Source organism: Brachionichthys hirsutus, chromosome 14 (genome assembly GCF_040956055.1).
Source record: "Brachionichthys hirsutus isolate HB-005 chromosome 14, CSIRO-AGI_Bhir_v1, whole genome shotgun sequence".
Classification (NCBI taxonomy): domain Eukaryota; kingdom Metazoa; phylum Chordata; class Actinopteri; order Lophiiformes; family Brachionichthyidae; genus Brachionichthys; species Brachionichthys hirsutus.
Genome location: NC_090910.1, coordinates 2,863,036 through 2,883,518, shown reverse-complemented (window position 1 = coordinate 2,883,518; position 20,483 = coordinate 2,863,036). Strand labels below are relative to the sequence as shown.

Below are 20,483 nucleotides of genomic sequence, written 5' to 3'. Positions count from 1 at the left end.
AAAATGAACTAGATAGGCACTCGGGCCTAATAATTGCAACTGAGGAATACGCCACGAAGGAACAGAAAGTAGCGTCACACTGCCGCTACCAAAATAAAAGTCTCTGGAAGTAATTCCATGAAAACGACAGACACAATAAAAAGTAAAAGCACAGACAGAGATTTTGAAGAAATTGACAGACCACACAGGCTACAGATGCACTTAAATAAATAATCTGAGATTCCAGCGGAAACATAGAGAAACTCTGTAAAATACAGCTCAGAGTGATAACAGACATGTTGCTCTGGTAACATGCAGGTCACCGACAGTAATGTGAAGTGTGACACTGAGCGCTTGGTCTGTGTGTGTGGTAGGTCTGGATGGAGAGCATTCGTAGACATGCCGAAAATGTCACATAGGTGGGAGTTCTTGTTCATAACAGAGAAAGTCGTCATACACAAATAATGTGGAGCCAGACAAGCTTAACGTTTTCTTCTGAAATGTGCGTGTGTCTGGAAAGGCCCTTATCCAGTTGGCAGTAAAAAAGACCCGAGACAGAGCTGCTGCATGTTGAAGTTAGCCGCTGAGAGAACGGCCATTAAAGGATCGAGCAGCGGTAGTGGGCATGTTAAAATAATCGTTATGAAATATTTAATTATAATAAAATAATAATTAGATATTAAAGAAGAGTGAAAAGATGTTTCATAACAATATTTCCTTATTTTACAATCTAATGGCCATGTTATATATTTGTCTGTTATTTATCAAAATTATGTTTTTATTTATTTAATTATGAATCTTTTGGACTTCCATACTCACCAAATTCTATCTGAATTATTTTATGAAATGTTTAAATCTTTCAAATGATTGCATCATTGATTACACACCTCTGAAAGGGATAAAAGAACCGATGAGAGTTAAAGGGGACATATTATGAAAAACTCACTTTCCCCATGTTTCTACACCATTCTGGTGATTTTGGGTCCTTATCAACCCAAAAACAAAGAAACCATCAAGTCAATCCTTTGTAGTTTGGGTAGGTCTGGAATCACCTCCTGAAACACCTTTGGAGAAATTGCGCCCCTTCTGATGTCAGGAGGGGCAAATCCCTGTGTCTGTGTTCTGCCCGTCCACACCCTACGGCATTTTCCCTGCATAAAGTTTATTTTTGGTGGTAATGTTCCAGCGAAAATGGCCACTTAACTTGTGGATAAATGGTAGAATATGTCTCTTTTAAGCAAAAACTTAACACTGTTAACATTGCAGTAAACATAGCTTCAAACCCTTCAATATCCATGTTGATTATTGACCAAAGTTGATGGAATTTGATTTAATCGTGTAGGGTGGGTGCCTCTATCTTACCACCAAATTTCATTCGGATTGTATCCGGATAGCGGATATATCAAGATTTCTTTCTTTTTTTTAAATGGTGGTACATTGCGTGTACGCATCGGAGCAGGTCAACCGTCTGTTTTTCTACATTCCAGAAAAACTGCTGCATTTGCACTCCACAATTGTCTGTTAAGACTCGAATGGGAAAAGAGGAAGAGAACGAGCAAAATCACGTTTGTGTCTTGGCTATTTGGTGCTTTGTTTTGCTGCTATTCAAAGAGACATATTTTTCTTTAATATAACACAAAGATTCACACTTCTGTGCACGGAAAACAGAGAGCTGCTGCACGATTTTCCACCTGTGACAGTCGCTGGGAATCTTGCCAGCTTGGGTTGACTTGCTGGTTCCTCCATCGATGACAAATCAAAAAGGTGTGCAGTCATTAGACGCTGCCACTGCTGGCCTCTGGGTCGGGGCTGAATCATTAGCATAAGAGCGAGCGTGATTTCCTCCTGGGATGGATACGGACGTGTTTCCCTCGTTCCCCGAGTCTGGGGACCAACCGCAGCAGCCGCTGCAGCTGTATTCCTCTCTTACTCCGCTAACATCATAACCCGCCATCTGATTGAACTCAAGTGAAACTATCATGTGAAACTCTTATTTATTGAGGGATCTATTAAAATAAAATACAATAAAAAGCACAATTAAACTTTTAAAGTGAATTATATACATACATATATATATATATTCATAAATCTCACTGGGTGGGCAAAAGCCCACCTCTAACTCCCCCACTGATTGTGGTTGAAGGAGCTGGTGTGTGTTTTGTTGCATACTGTGTGAAGAGTCCTTAAAAGTACCTTGACTATATTAACTATTCTTGTTAACGAAAAAACAATGCAAAATATTGTAAAATGAATAAAGCAAAACCACAACTCCGGATGACAAAAGACACCATCATGTTTAAGATGTCATTTATTCTGAATACATGTAAACACTAACAGACTGATTGATTGATTCATAAATGTACAGTGTGTGTGTGTGTGTGTGTGCGCGCGCATTTGTTTCAACTGCTCCAGGTGAGTCTGAACCCTGAAGGTAGGGTTGCAAACTGGGAGTGGAAAACGATGAAGACTTGATTTGAGGAGGCTCTGAATGGAGCGATCGTCGTCTCCTTAACGACAAACAAATAAATAAGGTTCAGGATTAATTTCATATGTGCACTAGTTCAGAAATACAACATACTAGTTCAGAAATACAACATACTAGTTCAGAAATACAACATACTAGTTCAGATATACAACATACTAGTTCAGATATACAACATACTAGTTCAGAAATACAACATACTACTTCAGAAATACAACATACTAGTTCAGAAATACTGAATAACTGCATATTAATAAGACCAATGCAAATCCACTGTGGGGCTGTTCAAAGTCGTGATGTTTATTTGCCCTTGTGTAACAATGGGTTGCACGTGAAAGGGCTATTTTCATCTCTAAACAGATAAAGCATGTACTCAGAGTATTTTGGTGCAGCACGCTGAGGTCTGTCAGCTGATGCACAGAAAACAAATAATCTGAATATGACACATGCAACAATAATTTTACCCTGTAATTGTCAATCAAGAACTTCTGAAGGACATCACACAAAGTTGTGTAGGTAAATAGATTTTTTATTTTTATCACTACCACATGTACTCACTCTACTCTTCTTTAAAATAAGTTCTGAGTTCTATAAGTTCTGACAGTATCAGGCTGCTTCCACAGGGCAAGTGGAACAACAGTGTTTTCTTGCGATTGCACAAGGACAGAAGAGATGCTGGTGACTCCCATTTATTATATCCAGTAAAGCTACGGAGTCCAGTTTCTTTCCTGTTCGTTTAGCTCAGCAACTCTTGAATGGGATTAAACAACACCCAACCGGTAATTAAATGGAACTCCTTTCACAGGGATTTTTCATTGAACTTTGATTATTTTTGACGAATGTCTCCATAGTCCATACACACCCGAACCCCCCTAACAAGTCAACGGGAACAGATTTCAGTGGTGCTTCCTTCATGTCCTTCAGATCAAATGTTAGCATAACTTGCACCATTACACAGAATCATATTTCTGCTGGTCCCAGTCTTAGAACAGGCTCCCATAGTGTGTTACAATAGTTATATATTTTAGGTTACTTACCGTTCCACAGTAAGGCCCAACGGGTAGCGAGGAGGAATCCGAGCCATCATACAACTTCAAAAAGTTTCCCTGACAATCCCCAGGGTCATCGATACTGATCTGGGCAAAGGTGACGGTCACCACACGACCTCTAGGCGCCATGATGTTCCACTCACAGTGGCTACCATTGGGATAACTGCCTGGGTAGTTGGGGCTTGAGAAGGAGCCGTGGTCTCCAAAGAGCGTGCCACCACAACCTAGGAAACAAGTACCTGAGCTGAAGGCACCGCAGGATAGCTCACATCCCAGCAAATGGTATTTATCAATTCTGCCTGTTGCTGTGGCTTCTGATTTCAAGGATTCGAATGAACAGTCCTTACCTTGAGGGGAGGATGTCCATGTGGCTTCAAAGCCATCCCGTGTGTAGGAGAAATCACTCTTAAAGCGCAAATAGAGCAGATTGGAATTTGGGAAGATGGGACTGGGCAGATTGCTACCACAGAGCAGAGCAATCAGCGGGGAGTCTGCCGTGCTGCCATTACGGACCTGGAGAACGGTGTTACACAAACTGGTGAACAAAGCACATTTGGACTACAAAGAGAACGCATCAGTATTGACAACATGAATGGGTTTAATGATGACGAGTTGGTTATATTTCACCTCCAGGTAGTCAAACTGACAGTCGGTGTGACTCTCCACATCAAAGCTGTTAAAGAAGAAAGAAATGTAGGTGTCCTGTGGTGCCCTCAGGATGATGGTACAGTCCATGTTGTTGGGGTAGATGTCAGGCCAGCCTGGACTCTTCAGGTAGCCATATTCTTGTTCATATGTTCTGCTGCAGCCTGGAAACCACCACTACAGTCAGAACACTCATCGACAGACATGTTTCCTCACCTTGTGTTCAGTATTTTTCTTAGGACTACAGTCGTCCCTCATTTATCGTTGGTGTTACGTACCAGGACCCCCCGCGATAGGTGAAAATCCACGAAGTAGTGACACTAGAGCTGGGCAATAGATCGAATATACTCGATATCGCGAGTATCGAGTACAAATTGTTAACATAAATGTTTTAAAGCATCGGAATGTAATTCCCTTTGGAATGTCGCTCCCTCGCCCATCCTGAAATCTTTCCTGCGCTCATGTGTTAGATAGAGAGCAAATAAAAGTTAAGACCCCAGACGAGTTTACGTGTTACTAAGTTCATTGAAGATGGAGACGGAGGACTTGGTTCCAAAAAAAGCACTGGCTCCATCATCTGGAAGCGGTTCGGGTTTCGCCAGGAAGACGTGGAACAAAGTACGGTTATCTGCTAAATATTTGTTTCACCACCTGAAATGCCATCCACTAGTTTTGTGTGAGTAATTGCTTAATAATCCATGATTAATTAAAGATAATTTATTGACCATTAATTATATTTTAATAACATAAAATGTGTTCCTATGAATAGCCTCAATAGTGTTAAATGTACATTATTTTTTTAACCAAAGTTGATCATATGTACACACATTTGAAGGACTGTAGATATACAATGACACATTTTTAACGCCTCTACTTGTTCGAGACTTGTTCGTGGATCTGTTTCTTAACTTGTGAGAGTTTTACTGCTGGTACCTACTGGCAATCTGAAATGTGAAACTCAGGCCATTTCCTGTCATGAAGGCATCAGATTTGAAGTCAACCAGAATTGTTCTGTCGTAGCTGTAGAAGTCTAGAGGATGACCATCCTCTGCACAGAACCTATGTGACTGTCCATAGTCTCCCTAGAAGCACAAGAAAAGCATTAGTCAATATGGCAACACAATATTAGTGTAATCTATATCTTTATATAGTTACCCTCGCCGAAGAGGAGGCGAGGGTATTGCAATTGGGTGCGTTTGTTTGTTTGTATGTCTGTTTGTTTGTCTGTTTGTTTGTCTGTCCGAGCGCATAACTCAAAAACTAGTAACCCAATCAACTTGAAATTTTTACACAAGCAAGGTTCTGTCCGTGGCTCGGCCCTCCCCGAGAATGGCATTGATCCGGATCTGGATCCAGATTCTAGAATTATTTTTACATCTGGAATTGTGCCTGTGCTGTAAACTGCCACTTTAAGAGGGAGGGACACGAATGGCATGATGGGAAAAAGAGTCCAGAAGGAGTCTTGTAGTACGTTCCGGAGCAGCAAGCTAGAGCAGGTTTGGCCCCTCTGATCCGGAAGCCCTGTTTACTGTCTCACAAGATCCGAGGGTCTGCAATCTCTGATTGTCTTTCTAGTTCTTGTAGGCGCTTTGCATGTTTTCTTTTGAAGAAGAAAGTCACAATTTATTTATTTATTCCAGAATATTGATGTTTTCCCCATAAAAATATATATCGCTGCAGAGGCCAGTTCTTTTTAATGTAAAGGGCTCATGCGCCGATGACCATATCGGCTCGTATATATATATTGACCATCTATAAAACTAACAACAAGATTTTGTCACGAAAAAATCTGTAACACATGTCATAAGTAAATACATTTAAATGAATCCTATCTGACGCTACATCATATGCTGCCTAGTTTTAGTTCAGTGTCAATCAGTTCCGGTGTTTTGTGGATCTTTTATAGATAAATAGATAAATTCTTGAGATGAGGCCTGAGACGATCAACGCTTGCTGGAAGAATCTGTGGCCTGAAGCGGTCAATGATTACAAGGGCGACGGCATGTTGGAGATGAGTAAGGAATTACCAACACAAGAAGAAAACAATTCCGAAAATGAAGAAGAGCCCGAGGAGTTATCTGGGCTAACAATAGAGCGCCTAGAAGAGTTGATGCGAATGGAAAAGAACATTCAATCAGCCATTGACGACATGCTTCGAGCCGTTTATAGAGGCAGGTTGGATGACGTGAAGAAAACAGCGATCTCTGTTGCTAAATGTGTTTTTCCAGCGATTTAATAAAAGGGATTAAATATTTAATAACAGTACGGTGTACGTATGTTATTACATTTTTACTACTTTATCTTGATGCTGCACATAATTATAATAATAGTTTCGTTTTTGGTTGTTGCGTGTGCTACACATAGCTGGTTAACTGTTAATATGCTTTGTTTTTGCGACTTATTTATGTTCTTTTCTTCTTTATGACACATTAATTGCCTAACGCGACTTATAGTCCGAAGCAACATGTAGTCCGGAAAATCCGGGAATTTATTTGCCCACTTACAGTACTAATCATTACACCAGTCTATCTTTTGTCCAGTTTTGTTAAATATTATAACAGCACTATGGTGACGGGGTTTCGTTTGTGCTCAGTATCAGGTGACATAAAGTATGTGTGGTGTTCAGGTAAATGCGCTCTGAGAGTCGGGGTGAGAGTTGATATGTTGTTTATGTTTTACAATGTATTGCTTTTCTCTCCTCTTTTCGACAGAGACATGCTGGACCATGGCCAGATTTGACAGACAGAGAGCTTGGTTTATATTTGGTGTCACTGTGGGTTTTCCGTCTGAACTCACTGTAGGCCAGTCCTTCATCTCCAGGTAGTTTGTGGCGCAGCTCTGGCTGAGAAGGAGGGAAAAGTTCTGGACTGACACATGAATGGTTTCCTGGGCCGGAGAATCCAGGATCCAGCGGCAAGCGGTGTGCGGTGGGTACGCATTCGGGAAGAAGGGTGATGTCAGGGTCTGAATGGAGGTTGTAGCGTTCAACGTCCCGCTACAAATCACTGATTGAAGGCAGAAACAAACAAAACAAATTCATAAACGATCCATGTGATTCATTGACAGAAAGGTTTTGCTATAAGGAATGCTATATAATTTCATGATGGCCTATGAAACAGACAAATCACCACCAAGAACAGTTACTTTATCTCGTGTTTGCGTGTCATCACAACTACACTGTGAAATTTTATTTTATTATTCAATGCTCTCAGTCAATTAAAAATGTTCACAAACCTCACGCCTAAATATTTAAGCAGGTAAACGTGAAATGTTGGCTTTATGTGCACATTATTGGGTGACGATTAGTGTGCAGAATCGTTTTCAGTGAGTATTATAAATAACTCAAAACCATTCTGACATCTCAAAATAAAAATAATCAGTGACCAATACAGCCACCTTTCTTTTCCGAAACAGTCACAAGCCGTCCATTCATAGAGTCTGTTTCTTGATATGTTGAATATCAACTCTTTGAAGCAGCAGCCTTTGATGCGTGTGAAGGAGCACTGTCCTTCAGGGACTCAGGGTGTTCTCGAAAGATGCAGACTTGTTCCTGTGCCACTGCATGAAGAAAGTGTCTTCTAAAAACTGGCAGTAGGTTTGGGAGTTGATTTTGAGTCCATTTTCAATCCAAAAAGGTCCAAGTGGAGCTCTGTGACCGTTACTGATTGAGCCGCGTGCCCATCCATCTGGTCCATTAAGACTCACGCTCATCTCATCGGTCCTTAACACCTTTGAAAACTCTGTCTTCAGATAGTTCTTGGCCCAGTCTTGGTGTTTTGACTTTTGTGTCTTGTTCAGAGGTGGTCAGCCTTCCTTACCTTGGCCATGTCTCTGAGTACTGAACAACTTGTACTTCACAGCACTCCAGGTAGGTTGCAGTTCTGGAATATGACAGCGCTGGAGGATAATGGGTTCCTGATAGCTTCTCAAATCGTTGCCAGTTAATTTACGTCTTTTTTCTCTCAATACGTTTCTTGCGACTCCATTGACTGTTTACATGTTTGGGTGACGGTTACGTGTGATTGATCATATATTTTTATGGAAACACGGCAACCGGGGGGAGCAGACATGCCCAGATGGGACCTTCGCGGCAGGCTACACAAGGCATGCCTGGGACAAGTGGAGGGTTTGTCTGTCTCACGGTCCTATCTGTGGAGGACATAGATTATTGGCAGCTGGGCATCTGCTAATTGGGCTGGGAGTTGCCCTGGAGTACCGGAAAGTCTCCAAGACGGCAGCTTTCAAAGTTCTTGATAAATTGACCATGGATCTTTCGGGGCATTTCGGGGCTTTGGGGGACCGAGTGTTGGCTCGGATCGAGGGACTCAACCGTGAGCCCACGGCTGGAAGAATTGCAGAGACTATATGTGTACTAAATGTGCGTGTAACTGCAACTTGTTTTCTGTAACTTCCTAAAGACGCATAGCAGCCTATTAGTGCGCATGTGCCTGGATTTCCCTCTGGGATTAATAGAGGATTCTGAATCTGAATTGCTTTTTAAAGGAAAGTCAAGAAATAAGGTCATTTGAAACTTGGTGTTATATAAATAAATGTTAAAAATAGTACATTTTCTTGAATAATCAGGACAAAAACAAGTCACAGGAAATGGTTAGGAATTAATTAATGAACCAGTGGTGGTACCAGGGTTTGACCACTTTTACTGACAGAAAAGCCACATTGAGCAACAAGCATTTTGTCTCAATTAACATTTTTAGATCTTCAATCAGCACTTTAGATCGAACTTAAACGATCTGCAAAAGTAACACTGGCAAAAGTACTTAGACGATGAAACGATAGAGGCAAGTCGCCATTGTTCCAGAGGGAAAGTAGTAGAGAACAGAAACTAACTTACATGGCGTCGTTCTGAACGTAGCATTGAAGCCTCGTCTCTGCACTGAGCTATCAGTGACAAAATGAACCGTCAGCATGTTTCCACTGGATACAAAATAAGACGGGATGAAGTTGCCACAAAATGTCCCAACCAGAGGGAAATGAAGATTGTCACCGTCATACACCTGATAGAGATACAGAACATTTTAAATAGACGATAATCAATGGAATAATACATCAATTCTGTCAATAAATTATTTTGGTGTGAAAAAGTGTTTGTCAAGTTCCTGATTTCTTGTTTTTAACGTTTGTAACAATTAAACGTTTCAGATCATCAAACACATTTAAATATTAGTCAAAGACAACACAAGAAAAAACAAAATGCAGTTTTTAAATGAAAGCTTTAATTATTTAATTATTGTTTGATGATTTAAGGGTACTCAGTTGGTAGAGGGGCTCATCAAGTGGCACTGGCAGTGCCGTGCATGGCAGCAGTCGCCCGCTGGAGTGGGAATGAGTTCGTGAATGGGTGAATGCGAGGCCAAATTTTAAAGCGCTTTGGGCAAAGCACCGCGAAGGTGGAAAAGCGCTCTATAAGTGCAGTCCATTTACCGCCTGCCTGATGTAACTGATGGAAGAATGAGTGCCCAGGGTGAGATGTAGTTCTTCCAGTGTGGGGAGAGGGCAACCAATTACCTTCTGGGCCGTATTAATGACCTCTGGATTGACTTCCTCTCGGCCGCTATGCAGCTGGTGTACCACACACATGCAGTAGACCAAGATACTGTCTACAGAGAGTACCACACTCACATGCAGTAGACCAAGATACTCTCTACAGAGAGTACCACACTCACATGCAGTAGACCAAGATACTGTCTACAGAGAGTACCACACTCACATGCAGTAGACCAAGATACTGTCTACAGAGAGTACCACACTCACATGCAGTAGACCAAGATACTCTCTACAGAGAGTACCACACTCACATGCAGTAGACCAAGATACTGTCTATAGAGAGTACCACACACACATGTAGTACACCAAGATACTCTCTATAGAGAGTACCACACACACATGTAGTACACCAAGATACTCTCTACAGACAGTACCACACACTACTCACCATGTGCAATTTGTAATGTAAAGGTAAACGATGGGTTACAGATTCAGTGCAATACCGCCACCTCCACGACTTCATGTGCAATAACTAATGTATGCAATCACTAAATACAAAGTAACTGGACAATCTAACTGCATTAACTGTTTATCAATTTCAATTTGCGTTGTTTTCTTATTCTATTCATGTGTTTCATGTTGTACCTAAGCACCAAATGGAGCAGCACTCCTAATCTCATTGTATATCCACTATGCAATGACAATAAAGGCTTTATATTCTATTTCTACCTCATTTTACTGTTTATACAGTGAATGCGACTGACTGAAATGCATTTGCATTTTTATGTTAGCTATAGATATATGGAGTATAGATATATGGATATATGAAAAACTAAAAAATATTTGCCATCGATATTTCAGTTATGGGTTACTTACTTTGACGTAATCGTAGCGGCAAGCAGGGTGGCTCTCCAGCTCAAAGGAGGTGAAGGTCAGGTTGACGGCCTGATTACCAGGCATCTCAATGACCCAGAGGCAGTCCATCCTGGGTTCATAGAGCCCATCCTGGTTTGGATCTGGAGATTGAATAATTCCTATGGGCCTAGATATGTACCCACCGCATCCCTGTGCTGGACCTTCAGGAAAGCCAGAGGCATAAAGTGACTGGCTAGATCGCCATACTCATCAAAGTATTTATTAACAATGTCTGAAGTTTAAACTATTTATATGACAATAAGCTGCTGATGCGACATCATATTTTCACTGTCACTAAGAAATTGAAAATGAATAATGAATAACTTTAATATTTACAATGCATTAGGGACGACATTCATCAGTGTCTGCCCACTTTAAGCATTGACCTCTCCCTGAGTGATGGAAGTAGAGATTCGACTGTTACTCTTGATAGTTACTTGGATAGTTTCACCCCCATTAACCTGCAGCAACTAAGTGCGGCTGTTGCCTCATCTAAACCGTGCTCTGGTCTCTTAGACCTGGTCCCAACTAAGCTACTTAAAGAAGTCTTCCCCTCAATTAGAATTGCTTTGCTAAATACGATTAATCTATCCTTACTTACAGGCTTTGTACCCAAGTCTTTTAAAGTGTGTTTTTAATGTGGTCTGCAATCAGCCTCTCGAAGCACTTCATGATCACAGGCTTGTAAGTGCAACAGGCCTGTAATCATTAAGGCTGTCAATGGCTGACTTCTTGGGGAACTGGTTTATCTGATAGATTTCAGTTTGTACGTGTTCATGATAAATCTTCTACGTACAAAGAAGTTAAATATGGAGTTCCACAGGGTTCGGTGCTTGGACCTATGCTGTTCATGCTGTATATGCTACCCTTAGGTAACATTATTAAGAAACACAGCATCAATTTCCACAGCTATGCAGATGACACACAATTATACCTGTCAGTTCAGCCAGACAAAGTTAACAGTTGGTTAGACTTCAGACGTGCCTTAAGGACATTAACTCCTGGATGACCAAGAACTTCCTGTTATTAAATCTAAATAAAACTGAGGTTCTGGTTCTTGGGCCGAAGCATCTCAGAAATGTTTGTTCTAGTGTTGTAGTTGAACTAGATGGCGTCTCAGTGTCCACCTTCACCACTGCCAAGAATCTGGGGGTAATCTTTGATCAGGACCTGTCCTTCCTTTCAGTCCCAGATAAAGCACATTTCAAGGATTGCGTTCTTTCATCTTCACAATATTTCAAAATCAGACACATATTAACTCAAAAAGATGCAGAAAAAGTTGTCCATGCTTCTGTAACTTCCAGACTGGATTACAAAAGGTCTATTAAACATCTTCAGCTGATCCAGAATGCAGCAGCTCGTGCTTTGACGGGAACCAGACTGGGAGAACACGTTTCCCCTGTTCTGGCATCTCTGCATTGGCTTCCTGCTAGAGCACAAATTGAATCTAAAATCCTTCTACTAACTTTTAAAGCCCTCAACTGCCAGGCCCCTCCTTACCGTACAGAGCTGATTATCCCACATTGCCCCACTAGAACCCTGCGGTCCCAAACTGCTGGCCTGCTCGTGGTTCCAAAAATTTCCAAGAGCAGACTGGGGGGCGGAGCTTTCAGTTATCAAGCTCCTTTATTGTGGAATCAGCTCCCTGATTGGATCATGAGGCAGACACCATCTCTATGTTCAAGAGTAGACTAAAGACTTTCCTTTTTAACAAAGCTTATAGTTAATCAATACAAATAATCAATATGCTGTCATAGGCCAGCACTGGTGGCATAACCTCATGACACCCTGAGCTCCTCCCTCTCTATCTGATTATTCATGTTATAAATATATGTCTGTAATCTCTCTCTCTTCCCCGTAGTCTTGTGCTCTCTCTCCCCCTCTGTTTGTCCCTCTTTCTGTCTCTGTCTACAAATCCATAACTACCTTAAACTCACACATGCACTGATGTTCCCTTCGCCTCTTCCCACCCGACTGTGCAATAAATAATCTCGTTGCAATATATTTACATTTACATGCAAATGTTCTATTATGTCTTAATGTCGTCTTGGATTCTGTTGCTATGCTGTGGTTGTTGTTTTTGTGGCACTAAAGAAGAAGCTCCGTTTAATCTCGTTGTACATGGCGTATAATGACAATAAAGCTTTTTCTATTCTTTCTGTATCTCCTTGCAGAAAGAAAGACATTTATATTAAGAAATATATTTATATATATGTTTAGATCATATGTGAATAGTTGTATCAATTCTTTTTAAACAAAACCTTTTTACTTCTTAAAATATGGAGTTCACTTTGCATTATTAAAATAAAATAAACATTTGAGGCTTGGACAGAAGGATTGCCCCGTCAGTGGACAAGTACAAGTATAATGCACTGCTGTTTGCACAAACTTCCCTGTATCCGTCTGACTGTTTAAAATGCTGATAGTTTGTACCCGTGTGTGTTCTCACTACAGATGTTGTAGTTGTGCCATCTGAGTCACATCATTGTCACTGTTTCGCTTTAAATACACCACCAGCTCCACCACATCCTTTCAGGGTTCCCTGTCCTGGATGGCCACTCGGACTAACTCTCCTTAGCACTGTTTAACATTGACAATGTATAGAAATACAATGATCAAATTATTATCAGATCAATCTAATATGCAATGAGAGCAGGGCCTTCGTTCAATATGTTAAATATTGCATGATGTTTCAAAATGAATCTGTATCTGTCAAGTTGAAACCAGCTGCATCCTGACAGCATAAATCAGCAACCTACCAAGTGTCTGACTGTAAGTGGCCCTCCAGCCAATTCCATTCACAGAAGCATCTGTCTTGAAGATGATGAAGAGTTGATTGGTGGAGGAGCGCAGATTGGGCGGGAGCACGGCACCACAGAATTTCCCCAGCAGCGGTGCGAAGCTGTCGCTGCCATCGTACACTGCCACATAATCATAGCGACAAGAAGAAGATGCCTCCAGGTGGAAGGTGTTAAACCTGTGGAAGGAAGAACGTTTTCATGTTACCTGTCTGCTCCATCGTTTTCCATTGCCACACATTAGCAGAGACACAACACAGATCCAGCCTAGCATTTTCATTTAGTAAAAAACAAAAAAGAAAACCATGTCTGCTGTGTTATTAATTCATGCTCAGATATTTTGGGGAAATCTTACTTGAGATCCACCACTCTGTCTTCATGGACCAGGATGTGGTAGCTGCAGTTGATATTGTGGTGATAGTCGGTGAAGGAGAGAGCTGGGCTGCTCACTGTACCCATGGTGCTGTTGAAAAATCCCCCACATGCTACACACACACACACACACACACACACACCAAAGGTTCATAAAGGTACACTTTATTAACATCTAGCCTCAACTACTTTTTCCCATAACTTCATCGTATGACTCATCAGCTTTATCCCCCTATATTTTCCACAACTTTGTATGTCTCCCTTCTTCTTGAAAATCAGCATCAGAACACTTCTCCTCCATTCCCCTGACATCCTCTTCCCCTCTAGGATTATATTAAACAACCCCGTCATCATATCCCCTCTGTTTGGCCTTTGCCTTGCAGCTCATCTCCCTGTACTCCTGTCTACTCTCTTCTGTACTCTCAATGTCCCACTTCTTCTTGGCTAACCTCTCTTCCTGTATACAGATCCTTTCTTGTTGCTAAACCCACACTTTGAAATTTCGGAAAGCCCATCGTAACTCCGAGTCATAGTTACTAGGGAACTTTGGGAAGTGAAGAAATCTTTATTTGATACCCCCCCCCCCCCCCCCCCCCGCTTTACTTACAAAAGGCTCTGTATTCTGCCATGAAGCCCCGATCTGAGAAGACAGAGTCTGAGTAGAAGTTGAGCAGCATCGGGCCGAAGGTGGAGAAGTGTCCCGGGATGCTGGTGCCACACAGAGTGGCGATCGGAGCGCCGCCGCTAACCAGGCTGTATATCTTCAGACCGTCGTATAGACAGGTGGAGTGTGCTAAACACAGAAGGAATTGTTGATGATCAATTTACGTAAAATGAACTACACGGAACTGTGCACGAGCACTCTCGCGTGCACACACGCACAAATACACGCACGCACACGCCTACCTTCTAACTGAAAGGTCTGAAAGGTGAGCATGACCACAGACTGTTCTCCAGCATCTATAATGTAGTCACAGTTGGAGTAGTGAGGGTAGTTTGCTGGGTAGTTAGGAGAAACCACATGACCGCTGGGAGCTGTGAAGTTTGCCCCACACCCTGAGGAACAGAAGACACGGCGATCACGATGGAACTGGGACAGTGGCAGCAGATATGTTGTCAGCTCCAGGTAACACATACGAGACCTTGACTCTCCAACGTCAACGTATTCAACTATCGTGGAGTTTGACGAATGTTACGCCTCAATTAAAGTTGCTTTGCAAATTACAGACATTGAAGCGATCTCTTTTCATCGATACTGTAAGGTACTTCTTTACCCAGATGTGCTCTCATGTACTGAAATGCAATCGCTTACTGATTGTTTTAGAGGAATTACCTCTCAATATTACAGCATTTGACTCTAGTTGGATGATTTTCTATCCCCACAGGACACTCGGTAACATATATTATCTACCCTCTGAGGAGATTTTAAGAAACGCAGACATCAAGCGAAGCCGACAAAATCACGCAAAGGTCAGTGAATGAAGCAACAATTCCAGACTCTCACCAAAAACCTGGATGCCACACAAATGTGGAAAGATACAGACGAGGGAGGATGGCGTTCATGACACACATCCAAACAAATCAGAATCTCAAATCGGGAACAATCGGAAATAAAAATGAAAAAACAACCACAAACCCAAACAATGCATTTTATTGAATCTGTCTTGGTTGCCAGGTTCTTACTGGTGCTGAAGGAAGCTAAGAATCCTCTTCCAGGAGCTGCCGTGCTTTGGAAGCGGCTTGTGATGATGTTATATGGAGAAATGATGGGGCTTGGGGCTACTGAGCCGCAGCCTGTCGACAGCAGAGCTTCATCATTTTGGGTCAGGCCTGACCACACCTGGAGGAAGATACACATACAATCAGAAATGCATGTCGACTATACATCCTTTACACATCTGCTGTATTTGACTGTAATAGAAGCTGCTAGCAGTGTTGAGCAGGTGGTGGCGCAGTGGTTAGCACTGTAGCAGGTTCACCAAATCATGTCATGTAGGTGAATTGGTAACTCCAAATCGACTGCAGCTGTGAGTACGTGTATATGGATGGTCGTCTCTTTCGTTTGGCCCTGTGATGAGCTGGCGCTTCATCCAGGGTGTATCCTGGTTCTTGCACGTAGCCAGCTGGAATAGGCTCATTCGATTACGATTGTCTTGTCTTCAAGAAGATGAATGAATGAATTGGACGACACCTTGTATGGATTTACATAGCTTATTATCTAATACCAGTAATTGTGATGTTATTAGGATTTAACATTAGCCATTGTTTCCAGGCTGGATCTTTCATCACAATTATGAGGTTTGTAGCAAATTTTAAAATGTAAAGTCAAAAAAAAGGAAGTAAATTTGATTAAATCTCTGGGGAGGAGTTTATTAGACAGTATCTCTAAAAGCTGACAAATGCACTTACATTTTGAAGGAAATTAAAAATGCCAGATTCATGTAATAGGACTAAGATGATTGAGGTTTGAGATTTGTATTTTTGCATTGCTCAAATGTGCTGAAAAGGTACTGATATAGACACTGAAATATTTTCTCAAATTGTGAAAAAAACCCTCAAACCAATATAATACCAGCAATCATATTAATAATACCTTGATATAGCTGCTCAGGCAGGTTCCACTGGGGTCTGGGATCTTGAAATCACTGTCGAAACTCATCAGAAGGTGGTTTCCCTCATGGGCAATGATCTGCCAGGAACACTCCACATTCGCCGGAAAGTTATTGGGATAGTTTGGAGACTTGATTGTTCCCGTGTCAGCGTGAATCACACCACCGCAACCTGGTTGAAAAAGGCACACGATTGCACAATGAATGCAAAATGAAGTCATGATTGAAACCTGAGTGAATGCGCTTCCTGCATAGGGATGCTTCGGAGTTTATATTCCCTAGAAATAGGATGCAGGTAACAGAGCATTTTTAGAGGTTTCCATTTGATTTAAAATGTAATAGTGTTTCCAACCCAATTAGGAGTAGCCATAAAAATAATCACAAATCTCACACACTATTTTGACTATGTCTCCACCCTTATATATCTATTTGACTCTACTAGTGTACTACTCTACTAGTACAATAGGATCTATGAAGAGCACGACTACTTCACTATTTTATACTATTTTAGTGTGTGAACTGGGATTTGTCTCAGCCCTTCCAGGACTCTCCATTTTCAAGCAGGGAAAGGTCTACAAGACAGTGGTGAGGACAGACATGATGGACGGCTTAGAGACAGTGGTGAGGACAGCCATGATGGACGGCTGAGAGACAGTGGTGAGGACAGCCATGATGGAAGGCTTAGAGACAGTGGTGAGGACAGACATGATGGACGGCTTAGAGACAGCGGTGAGGACAGCCATGATGGACGGCTGAGAGACAGTGGTGAGGACAGACATGATGGACGGCTTAGAGACAGTGGTGAGGACAGACATGATGGACGGCTTAGAGACAGTGGTGAGGACAGCCATGATGGACGGCTTAGAGACAGTGGTGAGGACAGCCATGATGGACGGCTTAGAGACAGTGTCTCTGAGGAGAAGACAGGAGGCGGAGCTAAAAGGGGAGGAGATGAAGATGCTGAGGTTCTCCTTGGGAGTGACCAGGATGGACAGGATTAGAAATGAGACAACAATCTTTCCTCATCAAATGTAGCACAACCGACAAATGCTGGAGAAACTGTGGACTTGTGGGAGACCAAACACACATCTTTTGGGACTGTCCTATTATTCTTAATTTCTGGGAAAATGTTCAATTTACATTGAGAACAGTAATTAAAATCAATCTTTCGATGGACCCTTTGGTTTTCTTGCTGGACATTTTCCCAGACAGTTTCTCCCAGGATCAAAAATTTACACTCCATCTCTTGCTAATGACTGCAAGAAAAATTTTAACAATCTGCTGGATGAAACCTGAACCACCTACAATAGCACAATGGTTACAAAAAATAAGACAAGTATACTCTATGGAACAATTGACTGCACAATTACGGTTACAAACACCTGTCTTTGAAAGAAAATGGGATTTAATCAAGAACTTTCTCAATGTCACAAATCAGCCTTTATTTTAAGTTATTGCAATGGTAATTCATTTATGTTGTGTAATGCCCGGTCTCAGAACACTGTTTGTAGTAGCTTTTTTTGTTTTGTTTTTTTTTGTTATTTATTTATTTATTTATTTTTTAATTTATTATTATTATTATTATTATTATTTGTACTTGTTGTTTCGTTTTGTTTGTTTTTTCTGTGAATAAAGTTCAAAAAAAAAAAAAAGAAATGAGACAATAAGAGGGACAGTGAAGGTTAGACGTTTTGGAGATAAGGTCAGAGAGACCAGACTTTGATGGTTTGGACATGTCCAGAGGAGAGACAGGGACTATATCGGTAGAAGGATGCTGAGGATGGAACTGCCAGGGAACAGGACTAGAGGACGACCCAGGAGAAGAGACATGGACGTAGTGAGGGAGGACATGAGAGTGGCTGGTGTTGGGGAGGACGATGCAAAGGACAGGGTGAAGAGGAGGCGGCTGATTCGCTGTAGCAACCCACGACGGGACAAGAATAGAGTACAGCAGATGAAGTAGTAATATTTGCTTGTGTGATTTAGGTGAGATAAGAGTAATGAGTGCATTTACAGCACCTTTGGTCGGGTCGTGTGGACTCACCAGAAGAATCAGCTGACCAGGAGGCAGTAAATCCTCCTCTGGACACACTATGATCAGCCAAGAAAACTACAGCAACCTTGTTGGATCCTGATTGGATGATCCCTGGAGAGTTCGTCCCACAGTACTGGCCAATCATAGGAGCACCAGGGGATCCACCATTGAAGATGGTGAGAGAGTCCCAGCCACATTGAGAGTGGTGCTCCAGGTTGAAGTAGCTGAAAGTTAGCTTCAGTAAAACAATGAATGCCGAGTTAAACAAGCGCAGGAACACAATGATGCCCAGCGAGCCCTGCTTCAGACTCACCGTAATAGTGTGGCCTACTGGAGCCTCCAGTAGCCAAGCGCACTGACTGGGGCTGGGGTATGTGTTAGGGAAGTTAGGACTTGAAAAATCCCCTCCTTCACCAGTCTGCCAGCCTCCACACTCTGAAAAGAATAAAGGAGCCACATGAGGAATCCAAATATAACCCTTTGAGCTCTGTCTCACATCTGGTGCAAAGTTACAAAGAATAAAACAAGCTTCCTAATGTGAACGGAGCCAGCAGTAACGTCCATGCCCAGTGTCAGTGGAGTGGAGGGAGTGGATGTTGCTTTAATTCACATGCTCACATTCTACCCACTACAATGAGAAATATTGTGTTTTTATGACCTCTTCTGCAATATCTGCAGACTGTGTACTCGTTACACACACAGAAATGTATAGCAGACTTCCTCCTCCTCAGTTAAACATGGCGGATTTACCCAGGGGAACGCTCAACGACAAATGGGAATGGGAGAAATTATTTTTGTTTTGATTCATGTTATGCCCAAATACAGCTGTGAAAAATCAACAAAGTAAAAGTCTGTCACCTAATGTTTCACCTACATATTGCATCATTTGAATTAAACATCAGGAACTTTAAACTATAAGCTATATTGTTTAGAAAGCGTACTAATTACCTATCAGAATATTGGACAGCAAAGATAACCCATCAGTTTCTGTCTTACCAGAGAACCTGTATTTGGCCTTGAAGCCCAGGTCACCTTGGAAAGCATCGGTCCGGAAATTGACCCACAAGTTGGGGGTAAAGACAACAATGGGAAGTCTGGGACTGGTCTGGCCACAAAATGTGGCTAACAGCTCTCCGTTGGAATCACCTGAGTGCAGAAAGGTTAACAAAGAGACAGGCTTTTAGCAGCATTTACAGTCATTCATCCATTCATGTCCTTCCCAGGCATTCTTTCCAGGGTAGTGAATACTTCATTCATAAAGTTTTGGTTTGGTTCCCTCTGAGAGTTATGTTAGGTTCAACTTTACTGTCATTACACATGTTCAAGTAGAAGGTAACGGAATGCAGTTTAGCATCTAACCAGAAGTGCAATTATTAGACAGAAATAGACAGGTTAAATTAAAAAAAAATATATATATATATATAAAACTGTCAAAGTTAACCCCCCCCCCCCCCCCCCCACCCTAGTTTCATCAATCATCTGTGTTGGCAACACTGAATAGGACTCACCCAAGCGGAACTGGAGGTAGTCTAAATCACAGGTCTGGTGGTTCTCAAGGTGCAGGTCTTCTATCACCACCACAATGGAGGAATTGATGTGCTGTGGGTTGTGGATCAACCAATCACAGTTAAGGTTATTGCTGTAGTTGGACACTAGGTATCCCGGGGAAGTGAAGTTTCCACCAGCTGGGTTATTAAGCACGCCACCACACTCTATCAAGACAACACAGAAAATATACTGTATTTAAAAACTCCTCTCAGATCAACTGTACAGACCATCCGTATATAAATACACAGTTTATACATGAACAGGAGTTTGATGGATTTTAGAGCATTTATTGCCAGTCTATTGTTACGTACTTCAACTTCTTACAAGTCAGTCAATTTTGGAGGACTGCAGATTAACTTTTTATTGATTTCACTGAACAGGACCAATTGCATTGTAAGTGTTTTTTTCTTCAAGGATTAAAGGTGAACTTCCTTGTCAAATGTCGTAGGACAGGACATAATTGACTTGTAGTTAGATTTCTCATACAGAAGCAGTTGCCATTAATCGGGTCAGTGGTCGATCTGTACATCTTGCCCCCCCAGGTGC

General features: G+C 41.7%; 1 protein-coding gene across 1 annotated transcript in view; it reads right to left on the bottom strand.

The window, feature by feature from the left end:
• Positions 1 to 2,296: 2,296 nt before the first annotated feature.
• The window catches only part of cubn (cubilin (intrinsic factor-cobalamin receptor)), a 64,470-nt gene continuing 46,283 nt past the window's right edge, over positions 2,297 to 20,483 (bottom strand). Inside the window, exons 50-67 of the mRNA XM_068748207.1 lie at positions 19,898 to 20,101; positions 19,386 to 19,535; positions 18,703 to 18,824; positions 18,399 to 18,624; positions 16,339 to 16,526; positions 15,429 to 15,585; positions 14,652 to 14,801; positions 14,353 to 14,538; positions 13,729 to 13,858; positions 13,335 to 13,552; positions 10,537 to 10,736; positions 9,008 to 9,170; positions 6,952 to 7,160; positions 5,093 to 5,237; positions 4,138 to 4,319; positions 3,858 to 4,023; positions 3,499 to 3,734; positions 2,297 to 2,486 (exon numbers count right to left, since the gene is read on the bottom strand). Coding sequence (XP_068604308.1) covers positions 2,379 to 2,486; positions 3,499 to 3,734; positions 3,858 to 4,023; positions 4,138 to 4,319; positions 5,093 to 5,237; positions 6,952 to 7,160; positions 9,008 to 9,170; positions 10,537 to 10,736; positions 13,335 to 13,552; positions 13,729 to 13,858; positions 14,353 to 14,538; positions 14,652 to 14,801; positions 15,429 to 15,585; positions 16,339 to 16,526; positions 18,399 to 18,624; positions 18,703 to 18,824; positions 19,386 to 19,535; positions 19,898 to 20,101 — 3,140 coding nt within the window. The 3' untranslated portion in view covers positions 2,297 to 2,378. The remainder of the gene's footprint in view (positions 2,487 to 3,498; positions 3,735 to 3,857; positions 4,024 to 4,137; positions 4,320 to 5,092; positions 5,238 to 6,951; positions 7,161 to 9,007; positions 9,171 to 10,536; positions 10,737 to 13,334; positions 13,553 to 13,728; positions 13,859 to 14,352; positions 14,539 to 14,651; positions 14,802 to 15,428; positions 15,586 to 16,338; positions 16,527 to 18,398; positions 18,625 to 18,702; positions 18,825 to 19,385; positions 19,536 to 19,897; positions 20,102 to 20,483) is intronic.